A 27259-nucleotide genomic window follows, 5' to 3' on the forward strand; every position below is an offset into this window, starting at 1 on the left:
AGTTCCTCCCCCGTGAATGGTGCCTAAACCGACTGCCACAGACGGCTGAGGCGACCTCCTATCGCTCAACAATGCCCCCCCACCCCCCCTTAGGCAGAAGTCGGCGCCAACTAGGCAGTGACTTCCATGTGGGCGCCGACTGGGCGGCGGGCAGCAGCATCCTACATGATCGGCCAGCAGTGTCAGGCCAGCATGAAGCCGACGTCTCTGGCCAGCTAAAACTTTCGTGCTCGGCATTATGCAGCCCTACGCATCCGGGCGAACATCCGTGGCGAAGCCGGAGCCGACGGGGGGCTACATAAGTCCGTCTTTTTACGGCCCAAGCTCTTCAAGCCGACATGAACAGCTCCCAGCGATCTGCTGAGCACCGCCCGATGGTCGGCCCTCGGCCAATTTTGCTTGGGGTAGCATGCCGTAGCTTCCTTCGTGTGCTGCAGTACACGTGCTTAGGCAATAGTCTATCGTCTGTCTTCACCTTCGCTGCGTCTGCTCTATCAGCATGAAGTACCGAGTTCATCATGATGCTGCATTTAAAAGGAAAGTGATCACGTGTGCGGAGACGGACGGAAATCGAGCCGCATCACGGGCGTTCAGAGAATCCGAAACTTGCGTTTGGGACTGGCGCAAACAGAAGGAGAAGATTTTCGCCAGCAAAGCAATGCGGAAAGGTTTCAGTGGACCGATGCAGGACGTAATCTGCGACGATCCACTTCGGCGATACGATCGCCTTGGCCCTATCTTAAAAGCAATATGCGACGAGGAAAGTCCGCCACGCGCCGTGTTTTCGCCGCCTATAGGTCGCGTTGAAGTGAGAGGCATGATAGCACGAAGGTCAATTCGCTTGCCATGCTTCGTCACTCGAGCGTTTTGACAGTTTGTTTCCGCGGTCAGCGAGTGAGATGTGTTCATGTTTGCTTGTGCATGCGTGACACCGTGCTTGTTAATTTATTTAGTAAGCGAATACGGAACCTAGAGCACGGTGACAGCGACGGCAGTAATGCGCCTGGAGTGTCCATTATTGCAATAAAATAGTTCTTTTGGTTATAGTGCGGTACCGCTTATAGTGCAGATATTCGCGACTCCGGCGACTTACGTTATAAGCGGTCTACACTGTAGTACAGTATGGCTCACTGCCACCATCATACTGCCTTGCCATGTCACAACACAAAATGACCAAGGAAAGTTGATGAACTGCAATTTTTGGCAAGAGATACCTTAATACACAATTGCCAACAGATCTTTTACAAATAGAAAAGTTTTACAAAAAGGCCTTGAAGTGGTTCCAAGTGTTGCATCAATATGTAAAGTTGGATGCTTTTACAATGAACACTGTTATTACAAAAAAGACCTGTGTAATAAAGGGGTAAGCATGTAAATGCGCCTAAGAGACAAGGATCGAAGGAAGGACAAGAGACACATAGCGTACGTAGTGTCCTTAGGCCGTAGTTTCTCTTAGGCACATTTACATGCTTGCAATGCTGAACCAACTGGCCCAGCTAGATTCTTATACTTTAACGTTATTGTGAGTGCCAATACAATGAAAAATTTACTCTTGCTTAACAAAATGTTAAATGCACTTGTTTAATAAAATAATTTGTTTCTCCAATCATATTTTGGACCTCTTTGACTAATGTACATGAGAACACATACAGAATCTATTGCTGTGATCTCGTTTCTCATGTGCAGAATCTTAGCTTCCGAGTGCTTGTGTGGCTTGTGCTGTCATATTTGATTTTTGCTTGTGCAATTTTGTTGTCAGATGGACAAAAAGCAGTGTTCTACATAGGCCATGATTAATACTGATTGTTTTCCAGCTCATGTGGTGATGTGAAGTAACAACTTGTTTGTCGGACATTTGCTATTTTACAAAATGAAAACTCTGAGAGCACATGGATCTGTTTCTGTGCATGTGCTTGCTGCCAGAGGTACAGCAGAGGCTGTGTGCATGACTGAACTCCATGCAATTTAATAAATTTCTTGGTTTTGCCTATCGTCAAACAGCTGTGCTCTTTGGCCCTGCTTTACGAGTATGTTCATGGCAACGTTATCCCATGCACCAGTGTTCATCACTGGCTCTCTGCCATGATTGTGGGTAGCTGTGGGTTTCACAACATTTCACACCGATGAGAAGTCTCTGCTCATGTACTCTGCCAAAGCAAGAGAGGTGCATGGCATAATGACCAATGAGTAAATCTCAGTTGACAGCAGCATCCTTATGTGCTCAGCGCTTATGACTTGTGATGCTATTAGTACCATTAACGGAAAGAAGGAATCCTGAAAAGCTGCCCTGGTGGACTGTCACAAGGATTCAGAGGCAGATCTGAAAGTTGGGATGACCAGCGAAGCAGTAGCATCATTTCATTCCCTGCAGGCCTTTCTTGCATCATTGCCTGCACTTTTGGCTGAGCACGATACTACATCTTCAGATCATCAGAGCAACAATGTAATAGTAGACTACTCTGTCAAGTGAACCAAAAAGTGTCAGCAAAAAGAAAAAAAAAATTATTCTTTTTTTTTTTCTTGAAATTGTGCCTTGAAACTTTTCTTAGTAGAGTTTGGCTTCATTTGGCACAGTTATTGTGCCTTATTAGGTGCTCTAGGGGGGGACAGTCATTCTCATAGAGTGACCTATGCGACGATGGAAAATCATGGTATCATGATGTAAAGCTTGTAATTAAACAGGTAATTAGTGAATAAGCCACTGTGGAAAGAGAAGTGACCTGGCAGAGTCCACTCAGGATGGAAAAATTAAAAGGAAGATTCAGGTGCTTTGTGCAAGAGGTACTTGCCACATTTAATGGACAGGCTTGCATTAAAGGATAGTATTAATACCGTCAACCTTGTGTAGAACCAAAAAAGTTGTGATGAAGAAGTCTTAGCAGTTTGAAGATGCAAGGGTCTGAAATAAAGAGAGCTGAGGTGGAGGTGTGTATTCGAGACAACTACGTCCTGGTAATGGCTTAAGTTGGGAGTATTTCAGCAAATGTTCAAGTTAGAAAACTAAGATGGATTAGTTGGGTTACGAGTAGGGACAAAAACTCTATCTTGCTAGGTTGCAAGAGGCAATCAGGTAAGCCAAAGAAAAGGTGCCATGACATATTGGGGAGGGTATTAAAAACCAAGAGGCTAAGGAAGAAATGACAGTGGAAGAAACCAATTTATGAACAGCGATTGTATATAAAAATGACATAGCTGAATAAAGAAGTGAATTTTTGTTAATTATCCCATTGACAATTTAAAATTTTTGTGCATGCTATGTCTGCCTCTCCATATTACCCTGCTGCAAAGACAGAGTTGCAGTACGTGTAAAAGTAGTGACTTTTCGAACACCTGCTGTAAATATGTACAAGTATTCTTGTAAGTGTATTTAGCTTTCTTCATCAGGCTGTTTTTACTATTTCTTTGCACTATTTTTTTACAGACCTGCCATAGTCGTTCTGCTAATGTCTATGGTCAATGAAAAGCAGCCTTTTGTCTTGCGATGTGCTGTCCTGTACTGCTTCCAGTGTTTCCTTTACAAGAATGAGCTTGGTCAGGCACAGATCATCCAGACTCTTCTACCGACATGTGCAGATAGTAAGTTGATCCAGCATTTTGAATGACCTTTTAATTTTTGCTTTATGACCTACGATCACTTTTCTGAGCAGAGCTATATGGGAAAAATTTCAGGCACCCATTGGCTTATGTAGGTCCCCAATCAGTGTGAGTGCCTTGATTGTGATGTATATTTATTGATGAACTTCTGCTAGCAATTGTATTTTTTCTTCATTTTATTAACTGTATGGCTCGTTACACTTATGTTAGGCAAATTAATACAGTTGCATAAGGATTATAATGTCAGCCTCTACACTTCTTATTTACCGCTGACATAGTGTACGAAACTACTCTGCCAAGAACGAAATGGACTATGATGAAAGTTTAGTTCAGCATCCCAAGTGGCAAGCAAATGTAATTGGTAGTTATGGAGGAAGTGTTAGGAATGTACTACAGTAAAACCTCGCTATAACCAAGGTGAAGGGGGATCCAGAATTACTTTGTTATATTCATTATTGCATGTATTGCAATATGAATCTCTATGAGAATTTCAAGAGGAATCTCGATTACTTTGTTATATCTATTATTTCATTATTATCAGGTTTGACTGTATACAGTGAACCCCCGTTAATCGAAGGCGTAAAATGATAAAGAAAATTCGAGATACCGAGTTTCAAGGTATGCAAAATGTTAGTGTACCGGGTGCACATTGCAAATTCAGAACTAAATAAACCACAATGGTGCAGCTGCTGTCTACGCCTAAAAATGCATGACATATTAGGATGTAAAGGATGCAGATATATTGAAGTTGCCTTTTGGCACTGTCCTCATGCGGAGCACACTTCCCAAGCACATTCTGGACTCTGATGCGGGATCCACTCACAGTGTGAACACATTATCATTGCTTATCACAGGACTGCAGTGGTGTAAGAGGGAGAGCGCTTCTAGTGCCAACATTGACAAAATCTTAAAAAAAAAGAGCTGCCAAAAGAGGGTCAAAAATCAGCTTCTTCGAATCTTCAAAAATCAGCACAACTGCTACATCTTTCCTTTCTTTCTTTCATGCTTTATGTTTTCCATTCGTGAGTGTTAAGGTCTGCTCTGTGTCTGCTACCCATCAGTAGCGTCCTTTCCTGGTCTGATGTTTAGAGATATCAGTAGCCTACCAGGAGAAGTATTTTAGATAAGGGGGTGAGAAATACATGGTGCTGTGGAAGCTTACAATGTGTCAGGACTTGTTGCTGGGCTAGTTGGTTCATCTTATTCCGTAGTGTTTAGACGCAACCAAGGACGGAAAAAAATCAGGACAGGAAAGAGCGTCATAAATGTGCCATGAAAATCATTTTAAGTTAGCTGATGTTTTGAGATATATGCAAGTTCAAGTTAACAGTTTAACTAGTGCAAAAGACAGGAACGGAGCATGCTGGTTCCATGCATTTCCATGGTCAACAGCATTAAGGCTGATTCACACTAGGCCGACACGACACCGATCTTGGCCTGCCGACTGTTGGCGACAGCAGTTTACAGGACGGAAAATGCTGTGACCAACGGTTTAAAGGAAGGAAAACGCTGTCGCCAACATTTGGCAGACCAAAATCGGTGCCGTATTGGCCTAGTGTGAATGAGCCTTTAGCATCAAGTACTGACAGCGTGGTCTTGAGCAATGAAATGGTCTTTTTTCTGCATCACCCTTGAAGACTGCCCCTCCCTGGTTGCCTACTCTTGTGGCACTGCCGTTTCCTTGGTTACTGCCAGTGTATTCTCTTCTGATGTCCCTTGCTTCCCCGTCCTCCTGCCTCCCTGCCAGTGACGAGTGTGACAGCGGGTCAGCTGCTGTGTGGGGGTCTATTCAGCACAGACCCGCTGAGCAATTGGTTTGCAGCCGTGGCCCTGTCGCATGCACTTGTTGACAACCCAACGCAGAAAGAGCAGCTCCTTCGTGTGCAGCTTGCCACCAGTGTGGGCAACCCACCAGTCTCCCTCATGCGGCAGTGTACCGCCATCCTGCAGCAGGTGAGAACTGTCTGCAGGGAACATGAACTGGTGATGGGCTGACACAGTGCACTGGGTTGTGATCTTAATGTTAGCAAAGAGGGATATTTGTCTTGCACTAGTGACTGAAAGAAGTTGTTCAGAGCAAAACGTGCTAGCTGGCTTCACTCACACAGTATCAATGATTTCAGTATGGCAGTAGAGGCCATCCTTGAAGCATGGGAACTTTGCACATACATGCCACAGGCATCAAAAGTATGGTCAGTGCCTGTGATTGAGTAACAGCACATTTCAAGCATGTGCAATGTCTAGTCAAAAAGTTTCTAGATTGTATGTCAAAAATTTTTCAAAATAAGTTAATCCCCGCTTGTGCAAGTCACGGCTACTACACCAGCTAATAGAGGTACTGTCCCCAAGGTATGATGAGTCAGTGTCGTAAAATCATGTGTGGTTTGCACTGTGGTTTGTACCGTGTGTGGCAGCCAAGAAAAGCACGGTAATGTTGCGCAATGTTGACTCAGTTTTAGGAAAGAAGGTATGGGTTGTCCCCGAAAAAGTTTTTAAAATTTATAATTTTTTGGGGGGGTTTAATGCATTCAGAAATTTGATTGATATTGATGAGTGCTCCGGTCGACCAATGACCAGTTCAGTGCTGAAATGATTGAGAGAGTGGTCATATCTGCAAAAATCATCGTCACGCCATTATTGCTTTAAGAATACTAATAGGGATTAATCATGCATGTTGTCAATAGAGTTTGATGGGGAATTTCAGGAATAGGCCATCTGCATCAGCATTTGTGCTCAGACTCCTGAGTGGTGACCAGAAACAGCAGCAGCTTTACATTTTCTTATAAATCAAAGGGCTGCTAGTAATCTGCAATTTCTTTCAAATGTCGATATTGGTGATGAAATCTGAGCTTATGCCTCTGATATGGTAACCAAATGGAAACTCATCATTGAAAGTCCAAGTTTGCCTCATTCAAAAAAGGCAAGTAAGAAGTAATATCTAGCCAAGGTTGATTGGTTGTTATATCACAAGGGAATTTCTTCCTCTTGCTGAAACAGCTGCAGCTGCATTTTGCATCGAAGTATAAGACAGGACAGGTTGGGCGGAAGTGACCTCATTAGTGTTAAAAAAAAAAGATTGCTGTTCCATCATGACGGTGCACCAACTCGTACCGCCTTCAGAACTCAGTAATTATAGAACATTGCAAGAAAATGACTTTCATGAATATTTCAACAATTTGCAGCTTCTTTGGAATTGCTGTCAGGCCTCATAGAAGGACAAGTTTGAAGGTGATGGAAGCCACTAATATCTGAATGAAGCCTGTCTGTACTTTAAGCAATAGGTCCGGAAACTTTGACTAGACCTTGTGCAGATTGTTGGTTGAAATGTAGAAAAAAAATTAGCAGTGGCTTAGCTCGGCTATGCCAGGATATACGTAGCGTTCGGCCACATCGTTCAGAACCGGTAGACCTGGTGGCATAGGGCGGGTAACGATACCCATTGGTAACGCTAAGAGTGGTATCTTCTGCTTAACGAGAAAGTTCTTGCACGTTGTACAAATCCGCGCCACGGTTTCACCCCACTCAGGCGGCGCCGCTAAACTCAACGTTTCATGCATGGCACTACTTACCAGCGTCAAGTCTTTCATGTGCCACAGTCTTTCACACACGTTGCACACATATCCAAACGAATTGTTTATGAAGTCAGTCTCGAAGGTCCGAGTCGCACTGGCGCTTTCGCTAAGTTTCACCGTATAGTCAGTTAATCGGCGAGCCTTGACGTCATCGACGGCGTCTTGTTGCTGCTGCTGAGATGGTCGGGCATGTCGCTCAGCCTCCTGGCGATGCCGCTTTGCTAGACGTTCCTCCCTTTGCTCCTGTGTCTCCGCAGCACGTTTAGCCTTCTTCTGTTCATTCTTCCTACGCTCAACGGCTAATTGCCAGGCAACTACTTCGGGATCCGATGAGTTAGGCTTCTTCGCTCTTCGGCGCCGCTGAGCAGCAATTTCGCTTTCCTTCTGCATGGCTATACCACACTGGCAAACACCCAGCGCAAACGCCCGGCGTGCCAGCTGTGCGCCGTGTGACATCACTGCTCCTCGCGCATGCACAGCACGGCTCTCCAGGAGCCGCGCGAAACTGCTCAACCTTGGCCAGTGTAGCTCACGCTACAAAACCATACCTCGTACAGACTTATTGGTTGAAATGTAAAAGAAACAATACATCCTTGATGGCACATGCCTCCAAGCATCACAGAGTAGATCCACACTGCCCAAAGTTCATATCTCATTAAATGAAACTGGGCTGATATGCATACGTAGAAATGAAACTTAAAAAAAAATCAGTTTAGACCTGCAATTTGTATTATTTCACGGTGTATAATGGCGCTTCAACTCTAATATTCAGTTATACAGTACCTCTTAGCATACTAAATTTGCACCGTCAAACCTTATCTTGATTCATATTGTGATCCGCCGCAGTAGCTCAGTGGCTATGGCGTTGCACTGCTGAGCTCGAGGTTGCGGGTTTTATATGGCTGCAGCAGCTGCATTTCGATGGGGGTGAAGTGCAAAAATGCTTGTATACTTAGATTTAGATGCACGTTTAAGAACCCAATGTTTTGAAAATTAATCCAGAGTTCCCCACTGCGCTGTGCCTCATAATCAGATTGCGGTTTTGGCACGTAAAACCCCAGAATTTTATTGAATGTTTTTCAGTCATACTGTGCCTTGTCTTTTTCTTTTTTGTCACACAAGCATTTACCTCAGTTCGCTCACATGTCACTCCGTCATTATTTTTTGTGATTGCAAAAAAACTGCATATATGTGGTGCAGTGCAATATAGTATCTTAAGCAGCCGTATCTTGGGGGGACGCCCAAACAACTTTCTGAAGTTCTTTCTCAAGTCTCAAACTAAACAAAGCTTCTCTTCTACATTTCTTCCTTTAACATTTATTACTTGTACATTCAGTAGCCCATAGTGACTATATCAGCTGTTTTTGTCCTTTCTGTGCGTAGTTGTTAGGTTTGACAATTTACATTGATTACAAAATGCAGATTGGTTAACAATTTTAATCCTCAAGGAATTCCTGGGAAATGAAACATGCCATACCGGAGGGCTCTTGATCGACTGCACTTGGATCTCTTTAATGTCCTTTTAAAATAAGTACAGGAGCATTCTTACCTCCCGATCTATTCAGATTGCAGTCATGCCATAGCTGAGCAAAAGAGAGTTGGCACGGTTCATGTTATTGGAACTACATTATACCATATGTTTTTATGCAGCTAATGAAATATGTTCCTACATTGTGGTGTATGCCTGATGTTATGCGCTGATTTCAATTTAGTTGAGGTGCACTGCAGCTGAAGAAACTTAAGCCACTGGTTATTGATCCCTCTCTCAGTGAAGCAGCTGTGGGCGTAGCATTACATGTGTATACTAAATGATAATAGTACACCATGGACAACCAAAAAAAGAGTTAGAGATGTTAGGTGTACGACAATAAAATAAGAAGAAAAGACCTGCAGCTCAGGAAGAGAGAGAGAGAGTAGCCATCATATCTTGATGGTGTTGTGTTGTCTGTGCTATATCGATATTCTAGCAGCAGCTGTTCCTTTTTTTTCCTAAGGGGGGAGGGGCTGATATTGTACTGCTTTTTTTTTTCCCTCACAATGTTTTGTGCATTGGGAGAAACAATTGTCTCCTTTTCTTTTTAATATTTCCTTGCAGGGTGGAAAACTGCAGACACGGTTAGGTCTCCTGATGCTTATGAGCACATGGCTGGCCAACTGCACGCTTGCAGTGACAAGTTTCCTCAACATCCCAACAAACATCCCTTATGTATCCTTTTGTTTACAGGAAAATTAACGCTAGAGCCTTAACATGGCTGCTATTGCATGACTGATGCTATAGCAGCCATGACAACTTGTGCATCCAAATTTGCTTAGTGATCAACAGTGTTCGAACAAGATATTGTCCTTGGAGCCTACGTTTTGTCAAGGGGACTTGTCATAAAGGCAACAACTGCTTTTGCAAGTCTCTGGATCAAACTTTTCAACAAGAGGACTGCTATCTGTAACAGCTGTTTGGGTGACAGAAGAAATTGTTGCCCTAACAAAGACCCCTTGCGGAAATGTTAGCTCCACACTGGCATCTCGTGTTCGACCACTGTTGATCATTTCAAGTCTCCGTTTTCCTATGTACCTCTGCCTCGTTATAATTTTATGCTCAGTGATAGGGGAATTAGACAGGGGTATGCTTTAAATAAGCATGCGTCATGCAGCATGCAAAGATGTGTGCTTTGGCATACAGTGGGCCACAATGACAAGAAAGAGTTTACAGCCATACTATTTCAGGATAATCATAACTGGGTGTAACCAAGTTTTATTATACATAGCTATTGTTTATATATAGGAAACGAGAAACAAAGCTTGTAAAGTCTTTGATGGCTGCATTATTGAAAAAGTTAATAAAATGTGTATGGTGCTGCTTTACCCCAAATCCGTGTGAAAATTAAGGTAAATGTAATGAAAAAGAAAGAAATTAAGATAGTTTAAAAATTTATTAAGAAATTACCCTTGGTGAAGAACAATAAAGGAAAGAATATGCTTCAAAGGGTTTTGGCATTTAACAAATTTTCGCTGCACACTTCTGAGCACAGACACTCTTCTTGAGTCTGCATTGGTAATAATGACCTGCCCATGTGCAAAGTTACTCAGCATGTGCCTGTTCGAGGGCTTCACTCTTTAAAGGAGGGTTTCGCCTTTCTGTTCTAATCACAGAAGTGTCAATATGGCTTTTTTGTTCATTTTTAATTACAAGGAAGCCAGGCCGTAAGCAAGAGCAAGGGCAAGCACATTTATTTTGGTGGCGGTGGTATGTATTCTTAGTTCTGTGTACATATACAATATCCAGCTTCGTTAGAGCAGTATGCTGTACAATTAGAATGTTTGTAGAATTGCTGTTGTTTTACACAGGGTATAATGGGCTGTAGCATAGTTTTTTATCATCTTAGTGTGCTGTAATAGAAGCGGAGGCATTTTGAAATGCCCAAGGAGAGCATCCCTTGCTTCATCTGAAGCATTTTGTACCCATCTACTTAAGAATTCTTACATGTGCTGAGAGTTTTCTGCTGGAAAAGCACTGTAGCCTAAATAAAAACACTTATAACAGGATCATCTTTGTGCATGCAGACTTGCATTGAGTAGCATCTCTGCATAGAAACAGATGGTTGAACCTGAGGTCGTTGGTTGGAAGTTTCAGGCATACTCTTAAAGGGTCTCTCACCAGGTTTGGGCATTGCAAACAGACTAAAGCAGTGTGTAGGTCATGAGCTGATGATCGTGTCTCCAGAGTATCAACCCGCTCCATGGTGCGAAGACAGCTCAAATTTCAAACAAAAGACAGTGCGCCCTTCCTCTTGAGGAATTGCTGCTGCCTGCCATAGAATCAAGGTCGCACATACATGCACGTCTATGTAAGATGCACTGCCTGCAACGTTGATTTTTATGGCACTTGATTTTGGTGAATCAACCAATGCAGAACACTGCAAAACTGCCACTGAAAGTGTGCGGTGCAGCAAAACACGAAAATAAAACAAAAAATATAACGAAGGCAAACCTCTAGACGTCAGTGTGACTCAGTTCCGCAGCTCCAGTGTGGGAGGAGGTAGGAAAGGAATCTTGCTTGCGGATGCTAGTTGAGGCAAAGGGAGGTAGTGTCTATCATAGCAGGGAAACTTGTCTTTTGGTAGCATGGCGATGCATATCAATTTCTTCTATCTCCTCTAGAACAAATCGGTCAGAACTGAGTGCACCTGCGACCGATTAGGCAGAAAATGATCAGATAGGGACCACACCGAGGAACTTTAATGAGTCATAAATATAACAAGCCGCTGCTTCAAAATATTTCCCATATAAAGAACCAAGAGCGAAACACGCTAATCCTGATTCAATTCATGAGCGGAAAGTTTGGATAGCTTGGAATATATATTTAGCCCCGCCTTTAGAGCAAGCATCATGTATGCTGGCTACGTCTAAACTGCGCAAGCACCATGTATGCTGCTTGCGCAGTTTAGACGTAGCTTAATGAGCTCCGAAAGCGCTTTTACATGTCCTCTGAAGCTGTGACCAAAGCTTCGTGTCGTCCACCCAGTCATCGTCTATGATATCTCCCGAAACAGAGGTTTGCTAAGCTGCACTGGCGTCATACACATCCATTGTAAACACGGAGGCAACAGAGGCAGTTAAGGCAAGCAATGGACACGTCACCATGTGATCCCACAGGATCACCATGAAAAGGATCAATACCATGCATTGCAGTGCTGTGCAGTATACACAAAAGTGAAGGGCCTGTGGGAGGGGGAAGAAGTGGGTAGCAGAACTGGATTGTGTATTCTCCTTATCTTGTTCATAGCTTACTTCGCAAGTTGGCCTTGCAGAAGGTGACGAGCATGAAGATTTAGTTCAAGGCCTGTGCGCGTTTCTTCTAGGAATTTGCATTGAATTCAACGATGATTCTGTACCAAGCTTTACTAGGTGAGCATCTTTAGTGATTGATGATTCTTGTCAATCTATACTAGCTGTTGTGGAAATTTCAACATATGGAAATAAATAAAAAAGCCTGGCGACTTTCATACCCATTTGGTGGTGGAAAATGCCATTAAATTTGACCTTGCAGTACTGGAAAGGACCTTGAAGTCTGTGACATCGAATTGACTTCAATGATGCTGTGGCTGAAGTGCTTGATTAAAATAAATATTTAGCCTTAATTTTCACTATTTACAACCCCCCATCCTCTGTAATTTTTTATTTTGTCGGTAAACGTGCAAAATGTTCTGGAGGAGTAATTGGCCAGCATTATTTAATATTTCTCATTAGTTTCCCACTAAGTGCAGCATTAAGGTGGTATTGCTGCCATGCTTGCTGGTAATGTTGAGTTTCAATGCAGTGAAAATGTGGATTAACTGACTCAAATTGACTCATCGCCTATCAAATCGACTCACTTATTGCCTAACAGTGAAATGGTAAATTACTGTGTTGCTGGGACATTGGCAGCATAAAAAGTAATTTTTGCAAAGTCATAATTAACAATTTTATGTTTTTCATGTGAGTGTGCTTCAGTGTTCAGTGGGCATTTATAGAAACCTACTTTTTGTCCTTAAATGGGTCCCTGTATTCACCTATTTTGCACACCATCAGTCTTTTGAGCATTTTCAACCATCCTTTATTTTTTGCTTTGACAGTAATTGTTCATGGTTACTGAGAAATTTAATGATTAACTGTGATATTTTATTCACCCTAGCACTTAGTGAAAAAAAGAGAAGAGACAGTACTTTGGCTTGCAGCTTGGTTTAGTACTTGCCTACGTACAGGTGTCCCCTAAAGTATTTGCTGCAAGCCATCAAAAAAAAAAAAAAAAAGGTACTTTCTCAACCTGGGTACTAACTGAGGTTTGAAATTACAGAATACATGCTATGCTCCTCAACTCCAGACTGCATACTTAGGCTGTGGGAATTTCTGAAATTTCCTGGTTGCTGTGCTACAAAAACCTTCAAGGGCATCCCTCCTATTGTGTTCTATAGAAAAGCCCATATCAGTTCAAGGCCACAATTCGAGCCTCCTGACTTAGCTCTGTGTCGTACTCCAGAGAGTCTTTGACCAAACTGCCATCATATCCAATCACCAAAGCTACATTTATGGCCCAGCTTCAGACTGACAATGATGTGCACATTTTTTAGACTGACAATGATGTGCACATTGTGTGTCACAGCTAGTGTTTACTGCAGCCTGCTCACTCACTGCACAAATATTGCACTAGGTATCACTTTAGGTCAAAATGAACTTTTTGCTTGAAAAGTCTTGCTTAAACATTCATCTTTTGTGTGTAGTTTAATGTAGTCATGGTGACTCAAGAAGCTGGGTGTTTTTTTCTGGTTTGAATGCCTACTGCTTGACACAGGCGTGCCTCATAATCATGTTGTGGTTTTGGCACGTAAAATCTGAGATTTTTTTTTTTTTTAAAGGGTCAATTATTGCCATGGCAGTCCCATCAAATGGATAGAAAAAACTATGTGCTATTGCATGTAGCGCCTTTACATTTTGCATTCTTTGAATGGAAGTTTCATGCTGAATGAAAATCTTTCTGGCCTCGATCATTGAGTCATAAAAGGGGCACTGCAATACTTTTTGAACGCGGTAAAAAAATGTTCACAATCTGTAGACAATGAGGCCAGGAACATGAACCAAATATTATTCTGCTGCAAGCAACAGGGAACCCATGATCTCGCATGAAAGATTGCTCTCTCTCTCTCTGCTGTGGATTAATTGCGAGGCCCTCCTCTATCATGTCCCGCCTATGACGTCATAAAATGGCGTGACAGCCCATAGACACCACTATATTGAGCAATTGTTCATGAACATTAGTTGCTCTTGAGTGAAAGCTTGTTCACACATGCACACCCCTCCAATCTAGCAAACGGGCAAAGAGGTGGTTGTTAAAGTGTCCAACTAGCCTGTCACCGCTGTTTTGTTGCTCTTTGGCACCTTTGTCGGACAGCAACCTTGAATAGTTAGTGCATAGCCCCCCCCCCACCAAAAAAAAAGTAAATGTGAGAAAGGAGCAGTAGGTAGAGCATTGCCCCCACTGTGAAAAAACATGCTGAGTGGGAATGATGAAAGTAAATGTTTCACTCATTACATCTTTATTTTTATCCTGTCCTTTTCAAACATTCCTCCGGGAATACATTCGTTGTAGGGCATCACACTTACGCCACTCAGTTTTGAAGAAAAGGTGTTGCAGGGCGCCTTTAAAAGCGATAAACATGAGTACTCCCGAAATATTTCATGGACGCCTGATAGGATCATAAACTTTCTTTTTTAAAACCGCTTACACTATATGCCATATTCTTTTTCTATACTATTACTGGCTGATTGGTGCCTTTCATTAGGGCTATATCAACTCGCTTGTTTTTGTATTCCTTGCTGGTGTACAGCGAGTCCCTCTGCCAGCTGCTGATGAAGCGTGTGGGCCTGGACACATTTGTGGATAAGCTGGTGGCCATACCGAAGCAGGAGTGCTACAGTCAAGCAGCCCAGAAGCCGCAGCTCAAATACAAGCACCCCTCAGAAGTGTTTTTTGACTACGAGTTTTGTCGCCTTTTCAAATCTCTTGAAGGTAATGAAACAATGCTTTTAGAAGAGATATAGTAGCACGGACCAAAACAGGAGGAAGCAGGCAGACACACATCCTGGTTTCATCCATCTATTGCTTATATCTGCTGAAACTTCGTACATGCACAAATGCTGCCTGTTTCGGCCAAGATGATGTACAATTTTAAGACAGTGAAAACAGAAATGTTTTCTCAGCATCACATAGTAAGGAATTGCATGTTATGTGCGAGAGCAGTCTAGTTAGTCTAATTCTGCTAATTTTTAATTAACTTTAGGGCAGATAATATGCTTGCAATGTTGAAGCTGTTAAATGCTCAAGGCATCCTTGTAATCATAAGACCATCACCGGTTATGATTTATTTGTCCCTAGAATTTTCAACAAAATGCATTGTAATTCCATGCAGTTTTATCTTGCAGTGCATAAACAAAGTTTTTTATTCTTTAGTAGTATGCAATAACCCCCCCCCCAATTTGTACCTCATGGAACCCAGACAGGGCTTGATTGTGCAAACGTTGAAAGCACATGGAAAATACTTGCACTAATACATGGAATACATGCCTTTGCTTCGGATTAGATTATTTTATGTTCTGGCAATGTCACGTCATTGTCAACTGTGATATCAGTGTTTATTTTGCATCCCTGTTGAGCTCTCATCATAGCTGGAACACTTAAGTGTGGTGAGTTAACTGATAAACATTAAATTGGCATAAAATAAATTATAATTTTACACCATATACTTCCACATATGATTGACAAGACCATTTTATGTGCTCAGATCTGGATTTTCAAACTAGTGAGTGCTAAAATAATGTTTTCTTGTACTACGTCGAACAAAATTTATTTTATAGCACATTTTTAAGATGAATAAATTGAAACTGGCTTTAGATTTTTGGACTTTTAGAACTTACCTTGAGCGCAAGCTGTCTCTGATTGTTCATTTGAAACAGCCTTGTGTTATCTAAATGACTTGTCGAGAAGCCCGTAAAGTGATGGAAAATTTTTAGAGGGAAAGTTGGCATCTGCCTTGAAGTAGCTGCATGCTACTTTTCAGACGTACCAACTCATAGTTAACAAATCATTATTAATTTGTTGTTATCAATTGAGTGTTAGTTCACACTGGCATTCTCCTGGTGGTTCTACATTCAAGCTGCGCAGTGCAGTACCATCACTTTAGGCTGGAGTTGAACTGCTAGTAAAATTCTGCACATTGTCATTAATTAATGTTTGCAATATAGAATGTTTAATTTCATATTATTCTAATTGCTATCACACATATTCACTACTAAAAAGAAGTTGATCCATTGCAATTTTATATTTTTTAACACTTCATTGGAAATAGATTTATAGTTGTTTAAGAATGGTAGCTTACATTCAGTGACATTCACTGCTAGGTTGCTGTGACAGTAAATAAATTTGTTCCACTCAAAGTTACAATGTCTTTGCATTGGGCAGCTCATGCAACCATGTGTGACTGTTGGTACATTGATGCAGATTATGAGATGAGTAAAAGAAAGAAATTATCTCTTGGTTTCAGGCACAATTATAAAGGCAGTGCAACCGCGGCCAAAAGATTTACCGAATGGGCCTGAGTCCAACATGACTGCACAGCAGCATTCATTGCTGTTGCAATACAAGACAGTTATCAGAGATCAGGTAAGCCAAGACAGGGACATAAGCCAGGGAATATTTGAGGCTTCTGTAAAGGGTAGAGGCTGGCCCGTATGACATACGCAACTTGCACAACAATTTGGCTAACAAGGTAGGTGTGAGCACAGGCGTTGTGGTAAGGCCGCAGTGGCCCAGTGGCTATGGTGTTCTGCTGCTGAGCATGAGGTTGCGTGTTCGATCCCCAGCCACACTCTGATGGGGGTGGTGCGCAAGAACGATCGTGTACTTAGATTTACATGCGCTTTAAAAACTCCCGGTGGGCAAAAATAATCTGGAGCCCCCCCTCTTCCCCTCCGCTACAGCACCTCTTGTATCCTGTGTGTTGCTTTTGGGTGCCAAATGCAATTATTTGATTTGATTGCGCCCCTGTGTAGCTTCCAGCATGCTAGTGGAAATGAAACGAGAAAGAAAGCCACTCTCATCCGGTAACTGCGTCTAACTTCACCAACCACCGCGGTGGCTTAGTGACGATGGTGTGGCGCTGCTAAGCACGAGGTCGCGGTATCAAATCCCGGCCGTGGAAATTGCATTTTGATGGGGCGAAATGCAAGAACACCCGTGTGCCGTGCATTGCATGTTAAAGATGCCTGTGGTCAAAATTGATTCAGAGTCTTCCACTACAGCGTGCCTCATTATCAAATCGAGGTTTTGGCTCGTAAAACCACAGAATTTAATTTTTACTGCATTAACATTCTTAGGATACTTCACACACTTTCTGAAGACTATGTATGTGTGTGTGTGTGTGTGTGTGTGTGTGTGTGTGTGTGTGTGTGCGTGCTGAGGTAACAGGGTTCGAAACCAACCATTGAACCAACTTGGGTCACTTAGTATGTGGCATTGTGTACATACGTGCTGCTTTTCAACGAACCTCTTTCACGCTGACATGGGTCACCGTAGACGCGGGACTAGGTAGGTACCGCTGTTGAAGAAATTCTTTGACGCCGACTTGGAGTACTGGGTATGTGCCACTCAGTCTGTGCTCCAATGGACCTTTTTGATGCCAACTTGGGTCACTGGGTATGTGCCATAAGGTGTGTGCCGCTCTACAATGACGAAAAAGATCCCTTAAATATCTGATGCCGAGCAGAATCGAACTCGCATCACAAGGGTACCGCAAGGATAGCAACCCAATGCATTAGTAGGCTGAGCCACAAATGCACTGGGTATGCACCACATTTCCATGAACGCCTTTCACATCAACACATTAGCCAGTGGCGCACTGACGGGGGGGAAGGTTTCAGGGGTTCTAACCAGTAGCGCACCCAGGATTTCTGCCAGGGGGGGGGTTGACAGTTTGCCAATACCATCTAACCAGCACTAATTTCGATTTCTTCACGGGAAATTGTCAAAAAAATCCGCTTTTTGCGAGTGTGCAGACGATTGCACGTCTTACATCTTAGTTGCCGTACTCAAATGCGTAAGGAAAGAAAAGGGGTTAAACAAAAGGGGGGGTTAAGTCGGCCTCAGGGGGGGGTTACAACCCCCGAATCCCCCCTCGTCGGTGCGCCACTGGTTCTAACCCCTCCCTGAGGCCGCGTTAACCCGAGTTAGTTCACGCTGACGACGCGCGAGTGACAGCTTGTAACATACACATTATTATTTTGGTGTTCTATCCTCGCTATTACTGACAATCCTGAGTTCTCCCACTCCATCAGTCATAAGTGACCTCCTCAGACACTGCCCCCACTCACTGCTGCCATGACTGTTTAGGTAAGAGCTTCAACGAATGACCACGTGCACTGATCTCTAGACCGGCTTCTTGGACCTATCAAGCTCTTTCAAGACTTTAAGTAAAACGCTGAAGAAATAAACATCGTCATCATCCTTGGTGTCATTATTATTATAATTATTAGGCATTTTATTTGCTGTTGGATTCCTCTGGCTAAAACAAGAAAATTGCATATTATGCAAACACTTTGCATATTATGCAAAGTGTTTCTGAGCCCCTTTAATAAGATTAGCATTCTTAGGATACTTCACATACTTTCCGGTATCTGTCTGTCTGTCTTAACTAACCAACCAACCAACTAAACAACCAATCAACCAACCAACTAACCATTTTCCCACCAACTTGGGTCACCAGGTAGTGTATGGTCTAATGGTTAGGGAATCAGGCTGCTGTACTGAAGTAACTGAGTTCGATACCAACCATAGGACTAACTTGGGTCACTAGTTGTGTCACACTGGGTATGTGCCGCTATTCCATGACAAAAAAGGTTTAAAATTTACCCAGTGCTGGGCAGAACTGAACCCATGTGATATATATATATATATATGCAGGAAATGCAAACTTTGCTGTGTCATCGCCAGATGGTGCAGCATGTCTAGAGAGAGAAGCGCGGGAGAGATGCCTGGCTGCATGTATGCCTCATACGTGACGCGTTTTGACGGTGGAAGTGCAGTGTGTCGCTATATAGCTTCAGTGCTAATTGCAATAACATCAACGCTCATCTTGAGATGGGTTCTGCCGGAATTTTTTCCCTGATCATGAGCTAAGATTGCTTCAGCTTTGTTCAGAGGATGCTTCTTTACTTCCGTGAACATAAAGCAGGCAAGCATGCCTCACAATGGTTATTTGTAGCTTGTATTTGTATACCATTCTCGCTGCACTTGGAAGTGGTAAAACTACATCTGCAGCTTGTTCACTGCAGGTGTGCTTGGGACAATAGCTTCCTTCATATGCCTGGTGCAGAGTAATGCAGCAATGCATGCCCAAAATTAATTTGAATTCATATTGTAGCACAGCTGGAGCTTTAAAATCATCCTGCCGGGTATCATTGTGAAAGTATTTATTTCCACTGCTACTAGAAGGTATCCAGGTGTGTTTCAACGTCAGTTTCCTCTCTTCTGAATGTGGCTCTGTGATGTGCCTGCTGGGTTGAAACTTCAGTCAAATGACTGGGCATGAAATTTGATTCTTAAATGTGTCTCTCTCTCTTTCTCTCCTCACTCTAGTTAGTGCTAGTTTCATGCTGTGTTTGATACATCATTTTGGCATGTTATTTCCAGGATGAAAGAATCAAGTCTATGACCTCTGAGCTGGAGACACTGCGTCGGGAGCATCAGGAGAGTACTCGTGAGCTCAAGGAAATGGTGGAAACAGTGCAACAACTGAAGGACCAAAACGCTCTCCTCAAAGCACAAAGAGGTTAGGGCATACACAGCCACAGCAAATGGTGTTATTTATCCAAGATGAGGGGTGGGCACCTACTTGGTGCTGATTAATGGACTAAAGAGGGAACATCACACATGTACATTAGGGTTGGTAGGCAGTTATCAGCTATGGTTGACTGCAATTACACATTTCACTTAAGTCATTGTAAAACTTTTGAGCTGGCTTGATGTTTTCAATTTTGAAACCGCTTAGTTTGACAAAGGCTTTCGGCTAATTCACACAATTTGGTTTACCAAGGCAGAATAAACTGCTAAAAAGCAGCTGAAGAGGGGACATTCATGTAGAATGAGTAGTCGGAACAGGCCCACATTTGATAGCTAGGTTGCTGTATGGGTTAATGGGCACAGCTACGAGGTGATGCTATTGATCCAGTTATGCATTCATGACTCAGATATACTGGATACACAGAGTGTGGTCGCTCTGTCTCTCTCCCTCTCTCCCCCCTAGCTGACTGCCTTGGTACATGGCAGTGGCCATTAGATGAAGGCGTAAGATAATTTCATGTATTATTATGTATCTGTTCCCTTAAAAGCTTATTTTGAATCATATTTAATTAAGCCTGCAGTAGTTCAGTCTTCTGATCACTCAAACTTTTGTGTTGTCGAGGAGTTCAAGCTAGCTGTGTTGGCTGTAAACTTCTGTTTAATAGTGCAGTGCCGTTATTGAGTGTTTGGCCACCTGCCAGCCTGGTTCTGCTTTTTAAATTTAGCTTTTATGTTATTCTTCAGCTTGTGCATTTTGGAAGCATTGGTGGTCCTCAGACTGGTTGACAGAGTAGCTAGGGTTAACATATATATTTTGTGAACTCCCCAAACATGTACTTATCTAAAGCCTAGAGGCATTTCTAGAGGGCTCAATTGATAAATATGTACCAAAGACAATACTAAGTACATAATTACCTTTAGATTAGTATGAAGGAATAAGCAAAAATAAAATGGTGTACGTGTTGCACACAAAGTGCCACAGATGAATCACTTATTAGAAAAAAATATGTTTCATGTAACTGAACTAGTACTCATTAAGGGTGTCGGGCTCTTCCCCAACGTGCTCCCCACAAGGGTTAGGGGAGCAGTCATGTCCTGCTGTGGGCGCCATAACTGCCTCACTCAAGAGAGAGAACCAAATGATTCTGCAGCAGAAGGGGGAGTCATCAGATCCGCCCTGTTCTTGGGTTACGAGAACAGGCACGTTCAGCGTAACATAGCTAATGGCCATTTACTAAAACATCGGTGAAAAAATTAATTTCAACCATGATCACTGAAGTGGTGATGCTGGTATGGCTAATTATGGCAAGTACTTGATCCGAATACTGGACTTCATGGAAAGTTTGGCGCTCAAGCTTTCTTCATGTTCCTTTTCTTTGTGTTGTCTGTTTCACGTTTCGCGCAATAAGCATCTGTCCTTAATAATGAACCATCTAGGCCTTCAAGATGTTCTGCTCAACTTTTATGGGTTGTGCTGCCCAAGTCTTTAGCATTAATAATGTCTATATTGCCTTTATCTGAGTTTACAAGGCGTACTTATGAAACTTTGCCTCTCATGTGAGCAAAGAGTAAGCAATTAATCATGTCGCATATGACTATGTCAGTGTGCAGTATGCATTCTACATTGTATAGTGCTTAAAGTAGTAGTGTTTTTTCACAGCACCCATGCCCTGTAACTTTTGCTTAGTGAAGCAGTTTAGCACTCAGTGTGTATATCTATCATGTTTCTGTGTAATGTTGTTTCCTGTTGTCATCAAAGTGGCATTAAAACTTTTAGCTCAGTGTGCATGTATCACTGGCGTATCGTGCCTAGAGGTAACAGGGGGGGGGGGGGGGGGGGGGTTGTAGTGACATCTGGGGAAGCTTCCTTGAAACAAAGTGTGTAGAAATCCTGCAGATGAATATGTGACTGTCTTTGCATACCTTTACGGCTACATATTAACCTTAGCACTACTTTTGTCAGTGTTCAACCAAGAAGAGTTGCGCGAAGCAGTACGGTTTGCAAGAGGTTTCAATTTAACACAATTCCACTCGATGTCGGCACCAGTGCGATAGCATTTGACTGTGTTCTCGGCATTGCACTGTTGTGGTAATGGTAATGTGTATGCATTTAACCTTAAGACACTGTTACAGATTGAACAAGTTGTTAAAACGGCTATAAAGATTGATGATGGTGAACAAGCTGGCTAGGCAGCTCGAGTGTAGGCCTTATTCTTGAAGCATCTTTCACAGTGGCAGCTGGTGGTGGCCAAGGAGACAGCAAGAGCCCCAGCCCTGAGCTGGATCAGACCAAGAGAGAGCTGGAGGACCTTCGGAAACAACATGAGCAGATATTGCAGGAACTGGTGAGGCTTTTATATCCCTAATTGTTAATTGGGATTGGATAGAAGCCGAAAAACTCTACAGAGGGAACTCTGGCACTGTGATTATTCAGCTTTCCATGGGAATGATGGTTACTACATGGATCCATCTGATTTTCATGCTTGTGGCTTCAGATGTTTTTGTTACTGTTTACTACGTTTTATCTGTCTTCAGTGGCTTAAATTTCAAAGCAATCTATGCTTTTCTAAATGCAGAAGGCTATAAGACTCTTTGCATATGTGTAATTAGTGCGAATTGTAGTACTTATAACGCAATATTTTGTTGAAGCTAGTCGGCTTGCAATGTCACAGAGCTGTTTGAAACATAGTGTATAAAGAAAAAAGTTTAGGCAAATCCATGCTAATAGCCATCATTCGCATGAAGGCTGAACTGCCATGCTTGGAACTCCCATAGACACTAGTAATTGAGTTCTCTCTAGTAATTTTTAAGGAAACTCACTGGTGCTTACAAGCTTTAAAAGGTGTTGCATTACTGAATCTGAAAATGAAGAAATGGTGAAATAGGTCTTGCATTCTAGGTTGATGCTTTTTTTTTAAGCTTTTGAACATACATTTAGAAACCCAAAGCACACCACAAGATGCCTGGGGCAGCTTAGTAGCCATTGCATGCTGATGTTGTGTAGTTGCTGCCTTGGCTTTCTATGCTAAATGGGTTCCATGCTACAACCTCGATTTAACAACGTCACTGGGACTCTAGAAATATTTCATTCAGTTGGAGGCACTTAAAAGTAAAACTCATGAAAATATTGCACAAGTTTTTAGGCATTTCTTATGTCCTTATGCTGCTGCAATTTTTAAAAACTACAGGACTGAGTGACCGTCTATGACCCGGACTGATTGATGATCAGTGATAGAACAGAGATCTGTTCCTACGTCGGCGATATCAACAGTGGACTTTCTATTCTTCTCTTAATCTCTCTCTCCCCTTTTTCCTTCTCCCAGTGTAGGGTAGCCAACCGGGCTCAGTCCTGGTTAACCTCCCTGCCTTTCATTAAATAATTTTCTCTCTCTCTCTCTCTATACTCCGTTTCAAACATCAGGTGTAAGGCTGTGGAAGCTTGGCAAGAAGTTCGGTGACAAAAATGTATGACTCCGTGCATTCCGTCAGTGCTTCGCTGTGCATTCCGTCTAAACTTCACTGTGTGCCAATGATGTTTGCTCGCACGAAATGCACGTGAGGCTGTCGTGACGGCCTGCAAATAAAAAACCCGAAAAGGAAAACAATGGAAAGCAAAATGATCTAAAACAATGCATTAGCAGCCATATACCACAGTTTATTTCTAGGGAATAAAACTTTAATTCAATACTGAGCCTATATAAAGAACAGTTACACACAATTGGGGTCAAGAAACATTGAACTATTTCTAAGTGCGAACACATGTAGCCACTGCAAAAAGTCTCCCTAGCCTCCACAGCATTGCACCTGATGTCCAAAACGGAGTGTAAAGTCTTATCGCTGCTCTTGGTCTCTAACTTTTCGGCCATTGCTACCTGCTTGAGACATATTTGGCAGGCCTATCTTGGCCATAGCTTATTCTCATATTCCTAACTTCTGAAAAAAAAAAAAAAGTGCCTGTGTATAGTACTTGCTTTAGGCAGTGAGCTCATTGAGCATGTCTTGCGTCCATCATGGTAGCAGCAAATTTTTTCATTCAAAAGATCATCTGTCACCTGAACCAGCGACGCACCGACGAGGGGGGGGGGGGATTTGGGCTTTGTAACCCTTCCCCTTAAGCCGACTTAACCCCCCCTTTTGTTTAACCCCTTTTCTTTCCTTACGCATTTCAGTACTGCAACTAAGATGTAAGACGTGCAATCGTCTGCACACTCGCAAAAAGCGCATTTTTTGACAATTTCCCGTGAAGAAATCGAAATTAGTGCTGTTTAGATGTTATTGGCAAACTGTCAACCCCCCCCCCTGGCAGAGATCCTGGGTATGCTACTGACCTGAACTGAAACCCAGCATACTGATGTATTCTCCACATTTTATCCATATTTTAGAAAAAATCATCGTTAAATTAGGCGACACTAAAGTTCACTTGTTGCTTTTGGTTTTTCAGTGGATTAAGATCTGAATATGTGTATCAAAAACACTTCATTAAAATAAAAATTTCATAAAATTGGGTTTCATTAAATCGAAACAGTAACATATCCGAACCCGGTGGCCTACCACCGCTACTATCCAGAACTTTACACCGATAGATGCAGATTCTGTCAAGAAAGGGCGGACTTGCAACATATGGTTTGGGCTTGTCCTGGGACACCCATACAGAATAGAACGCACAAGACCAGAGAGCAGTGGGAGACCGCGCTGCTCAGCTCTGCACCGGAAGACCAACTTAAGGCAATCCAGCAGGCCGAAGATGCCGCCAGAGCCCAAGGGCTCGAGGCCGTCATCTAGGTAGAGACGCCTAGGTCTCACAAATCTGCTACACAAATAAAGTTTATTCCTCCTCCTCCTCATTAAATCGAGGTATGACTGCTGATGTCACCTCTTGCCCCCTCAACCCCACATACTACATAGCTATGATACCTTACTCCATGTTTCATAATAATGGCATTATTGTGCTATCTCCCACTTCACAGAGCATGCGGGGCAATTCAAACAGCTTTTCTGACTGTTATCAATATAGTTCTACCCTTATATATTGAACCTCCATTGAGTGGTGTGCTTGCAGCTTTTTCTGTTCAATCTGAAGCACAAATGTGCGGTTAAAATCAAACCTAACCACATTTTACTACCTTCACTTTAAACCAAAAAATATTCTCTTTAACGTATGATGTCATTTAAGCTTCTCATGGTGCCCCAAGGTAAGCCATCTCATGCAATCTTATTTATTGACAAGGTAGATAAACCGAGATTCAGTGATTACTTTTCTTATGTTCAAGTGCTCGGTGTTATCTCAGTACGTTACCCTTTTGTACTTTTGTCCTCCCCCCCCCTCTTTTTTTTTTTACAAGCACTGTCCAATTACCAACCATGCCTCATGCCCTTGTACAAATGTTATCAGTAAGTTTTATTGCTTTGCATTCTGTAAGTGTATTTCAAAGTCCTTATGCTGTACGTTTAACTAGGGCTGTATCTTCTCTAGGCCTCTGACTTATTCTTTAGATATCCCTCACATCTTCTGCGGTCTCATCTGTTTACAGCATTTGTTTCAAGTACACAGTTAACACTCTCCTCCTTCATATTCACCTTGGATGTGCCCCTCCCACTTAACATTGCAGGAAACCTTAAAGGCAGAAAAAGTGAGCCAGGCATTTGTCACAGAGCCAGCCAGCACGCCGTCTTCCGAAACAGTTGCTGCCCCTGCAGCTGACCCATCGCTGAAGGCCGAGCTTGATTCTGCCAAGGAGCGAATTGCAGCTCTTGAAGAAGAGGTGTCTTCGCTTCGCGAGGCTAGCGATCTTGTCAAGGTGGGCCTTCCCGTTCATAAGCCTGCTCAATTCAGTTAGAAATTTGTAGCACAGTTAAGCAGGTTACTGGTTGTCACTTGCACAAATGAGGACATTACAGTGTGCTTGTCTCCTCTAGAGGCTAGTGCTAAAGCAGAACCTTATGGGCAAGATTGCCAGCACAACTCTTGTTGCTCACTGATTTGGTGGTGCTTACGGTTCCTATAATTTTTTGATGGACCGACTATGCTCAGTGCTAACCCTCACCTTTGTGCTAAGCGGCTAAAATGCAACTTTTTGTTGCAGGATACCTAACAAATTTTGAGTGCGAACATGCCATGAAACAGTACTACCATAAAACATATATAATGACCAGAAGCCATTAGTACGGTTTACTTCCCTGTGCTACAATTATACTATATGTTTCGATCCATGATGATTGTTTCCATTTATTAGAAATATGGGATTCAAGACAAAATGAAAATTTCTGTTGGCAAAATTCATAGCACTGGCAGATATCAGTTATTGTACTATATATATATATATATATATATATATATATATATATAAATGCCAATGAGAATTTGAAATGTTTTGTAAATTAGTTTTTTAATTAGTAACGTATCGTGTGTGTTGCAGTTGCAGAATTGAAGCCAGTCAATTATTAAGACATGTACTTAAGCAGAAATTGTGAGACTAGCAACAGTTGCAAGATATTCAGCCCCAACCTTGCAGTGAAATACAGTTAAACCTGGATATAACGAAATTGACAAATTCCCGAAAAACTTCGTTATAAAGAGGATTTCGTTATATGCAGGTTCGGCACGAAAATTCGAAAAAGAAACGCTTACCGTATAAACTCGATTCTAACGCGTCCTCAATTGTAACGTGCACCCGTTTTCCGTTTTCGTCGAAGCACTCATCCTTGGAATGTCACACCAGGTACCGGATGCGTGGACGCGTGTCGTTTTGCACAAGCGCGAGGCATCTGAAACGAAGAGCGAGCATCACAATGGCGTCGTAGCGTCGTAGTGTTACAGTAGAACCCCTCTGTTACGTTCCCGGGTGCTGCAATGCATCACAATGGCGTCGTAGCGTCGTAGTGTTACAGTAGAACCCCTCTGTTACGTTCCCGGTTGTTACGTCGTTTTTGGCCGGTCCCGGTACAACTCTCATAGAACCCAATGCATTGGTAACCCCGCTGTTGCGTCGCAACTGTGGGACCGTTCCCGCATCATACATTGCGAACTGCCACCCCGCGCCGGCCCGAGCGGCCATTTTGACTTTTCATGTCGCTTGGCTTGGTGGCTTGACGATGGCATTGGCCGCCCAAAGTGCCGGGGACGACAACTATGACGTATTTTCGGTTTCCGCCAGCAAAAGTATGGCCCTTGAGATCCGTATTTGCTATACAAAGATGGTGTCTATGACGCGTTGTGGCCCTAAAATTGGTTTTGGCTCATAGATATCTCGTATAAAGTCCAAGGGCGATAACGCAGTCGCCGCGCGCCGTATGCTGTATGTGCGAGTGAAAACGTGCGAGGGGAGCCGACGACCGCGTCTAAATCTCGCGCGCGCAAGAAAAGCAGGGAGGATGCGCGCCTTCTTCCGTTGCGCTCGAGGCACCAGCGAGGCAACGAGGGAGAGGGATAGCGGGGCAGCGTTGTACTGTACTCTGGCATCAACTGCGTACTGCGCGGCGGTGCGCGGTCGCACGGGCCGTATCTTGAAAGCGATCTGCGTTGGGGCAGAGTCTCGTAGCTTTGTGCATGCTGTGTGTTCTCGGCGCTCAGTTTGCGTTGAAGCGATAGACAACAGCACGAAGGTCACTTCGCTCGCTTCTCCCGCGGCGCTTCCACCCACCGCCAGCGTTTGACAGCGCGTGTCCGCGCTCGTCGAGTGTGATGTGCCACAGCGTGTACCAGCGCGTCGGCAACATCAACTGGAAAAGG

General features: G+C 43.0%; 1 protein-coding gene across 4 annotated transcripts in view; it reads left to right on the top strand.

The window, feature by feature from the left end:
* The window catches only part of LOC119436584 (general vesicular transport factor p115), a 52737-nt gene that overhangs the window by 16714 nt on the left and 8764 nt on the right, over positions 1-27259 (top strand). For 2 of the 4 annotated variants that reach the window (XM_037703469.2, XM_037703471.2), the window contains exons 9-17: positions 3422-3576; positions 5342-5547; positions 9262-9372; positions 11947-12068; positions 14525-14706; positions 16238-16356; positions 19381-19519; positions 21751-21875; positions 25140-25328. In XM_037703469.2, the coding sequence (XP_037559397.1) occupies positions 3422-3576; positions 5342-5547; positions 9262-9372; positions 11947-12068; positions 14525-14706; positions 16238-16356; positions 19381-19519; positions 21751-21875; positions 25140-25328 (1348 nt within the window). The remainder of the gene's footprint in view (positions 1-3421; positions 3577-5341; positions 5548-9261; positions 9373-11946; positions 12069-14524; positions 14707-16237; positions 16357-19380; positions 19520-21750; positions 21876-25139; positions 25329-27259) is intronic. The other 2 variants (XM_037703470.2, XM_037703472.2) reach the window with 1 other exon arrangement.

Source organism: Dermacentor silvarum, chromosome 1, assembly GCF_013339745.2.
Source record: "Dermacentor silvarum isolate Dsil-2018 chromosome 1, BIME_Dsil_1.4, whole genome shotgun sequence".
NCBI lineage: Eukaryota > Metazoa > Arthropoda > Arachnida > Ixodida > Ixodidae > Dermacentor > Dermacentor silvarum.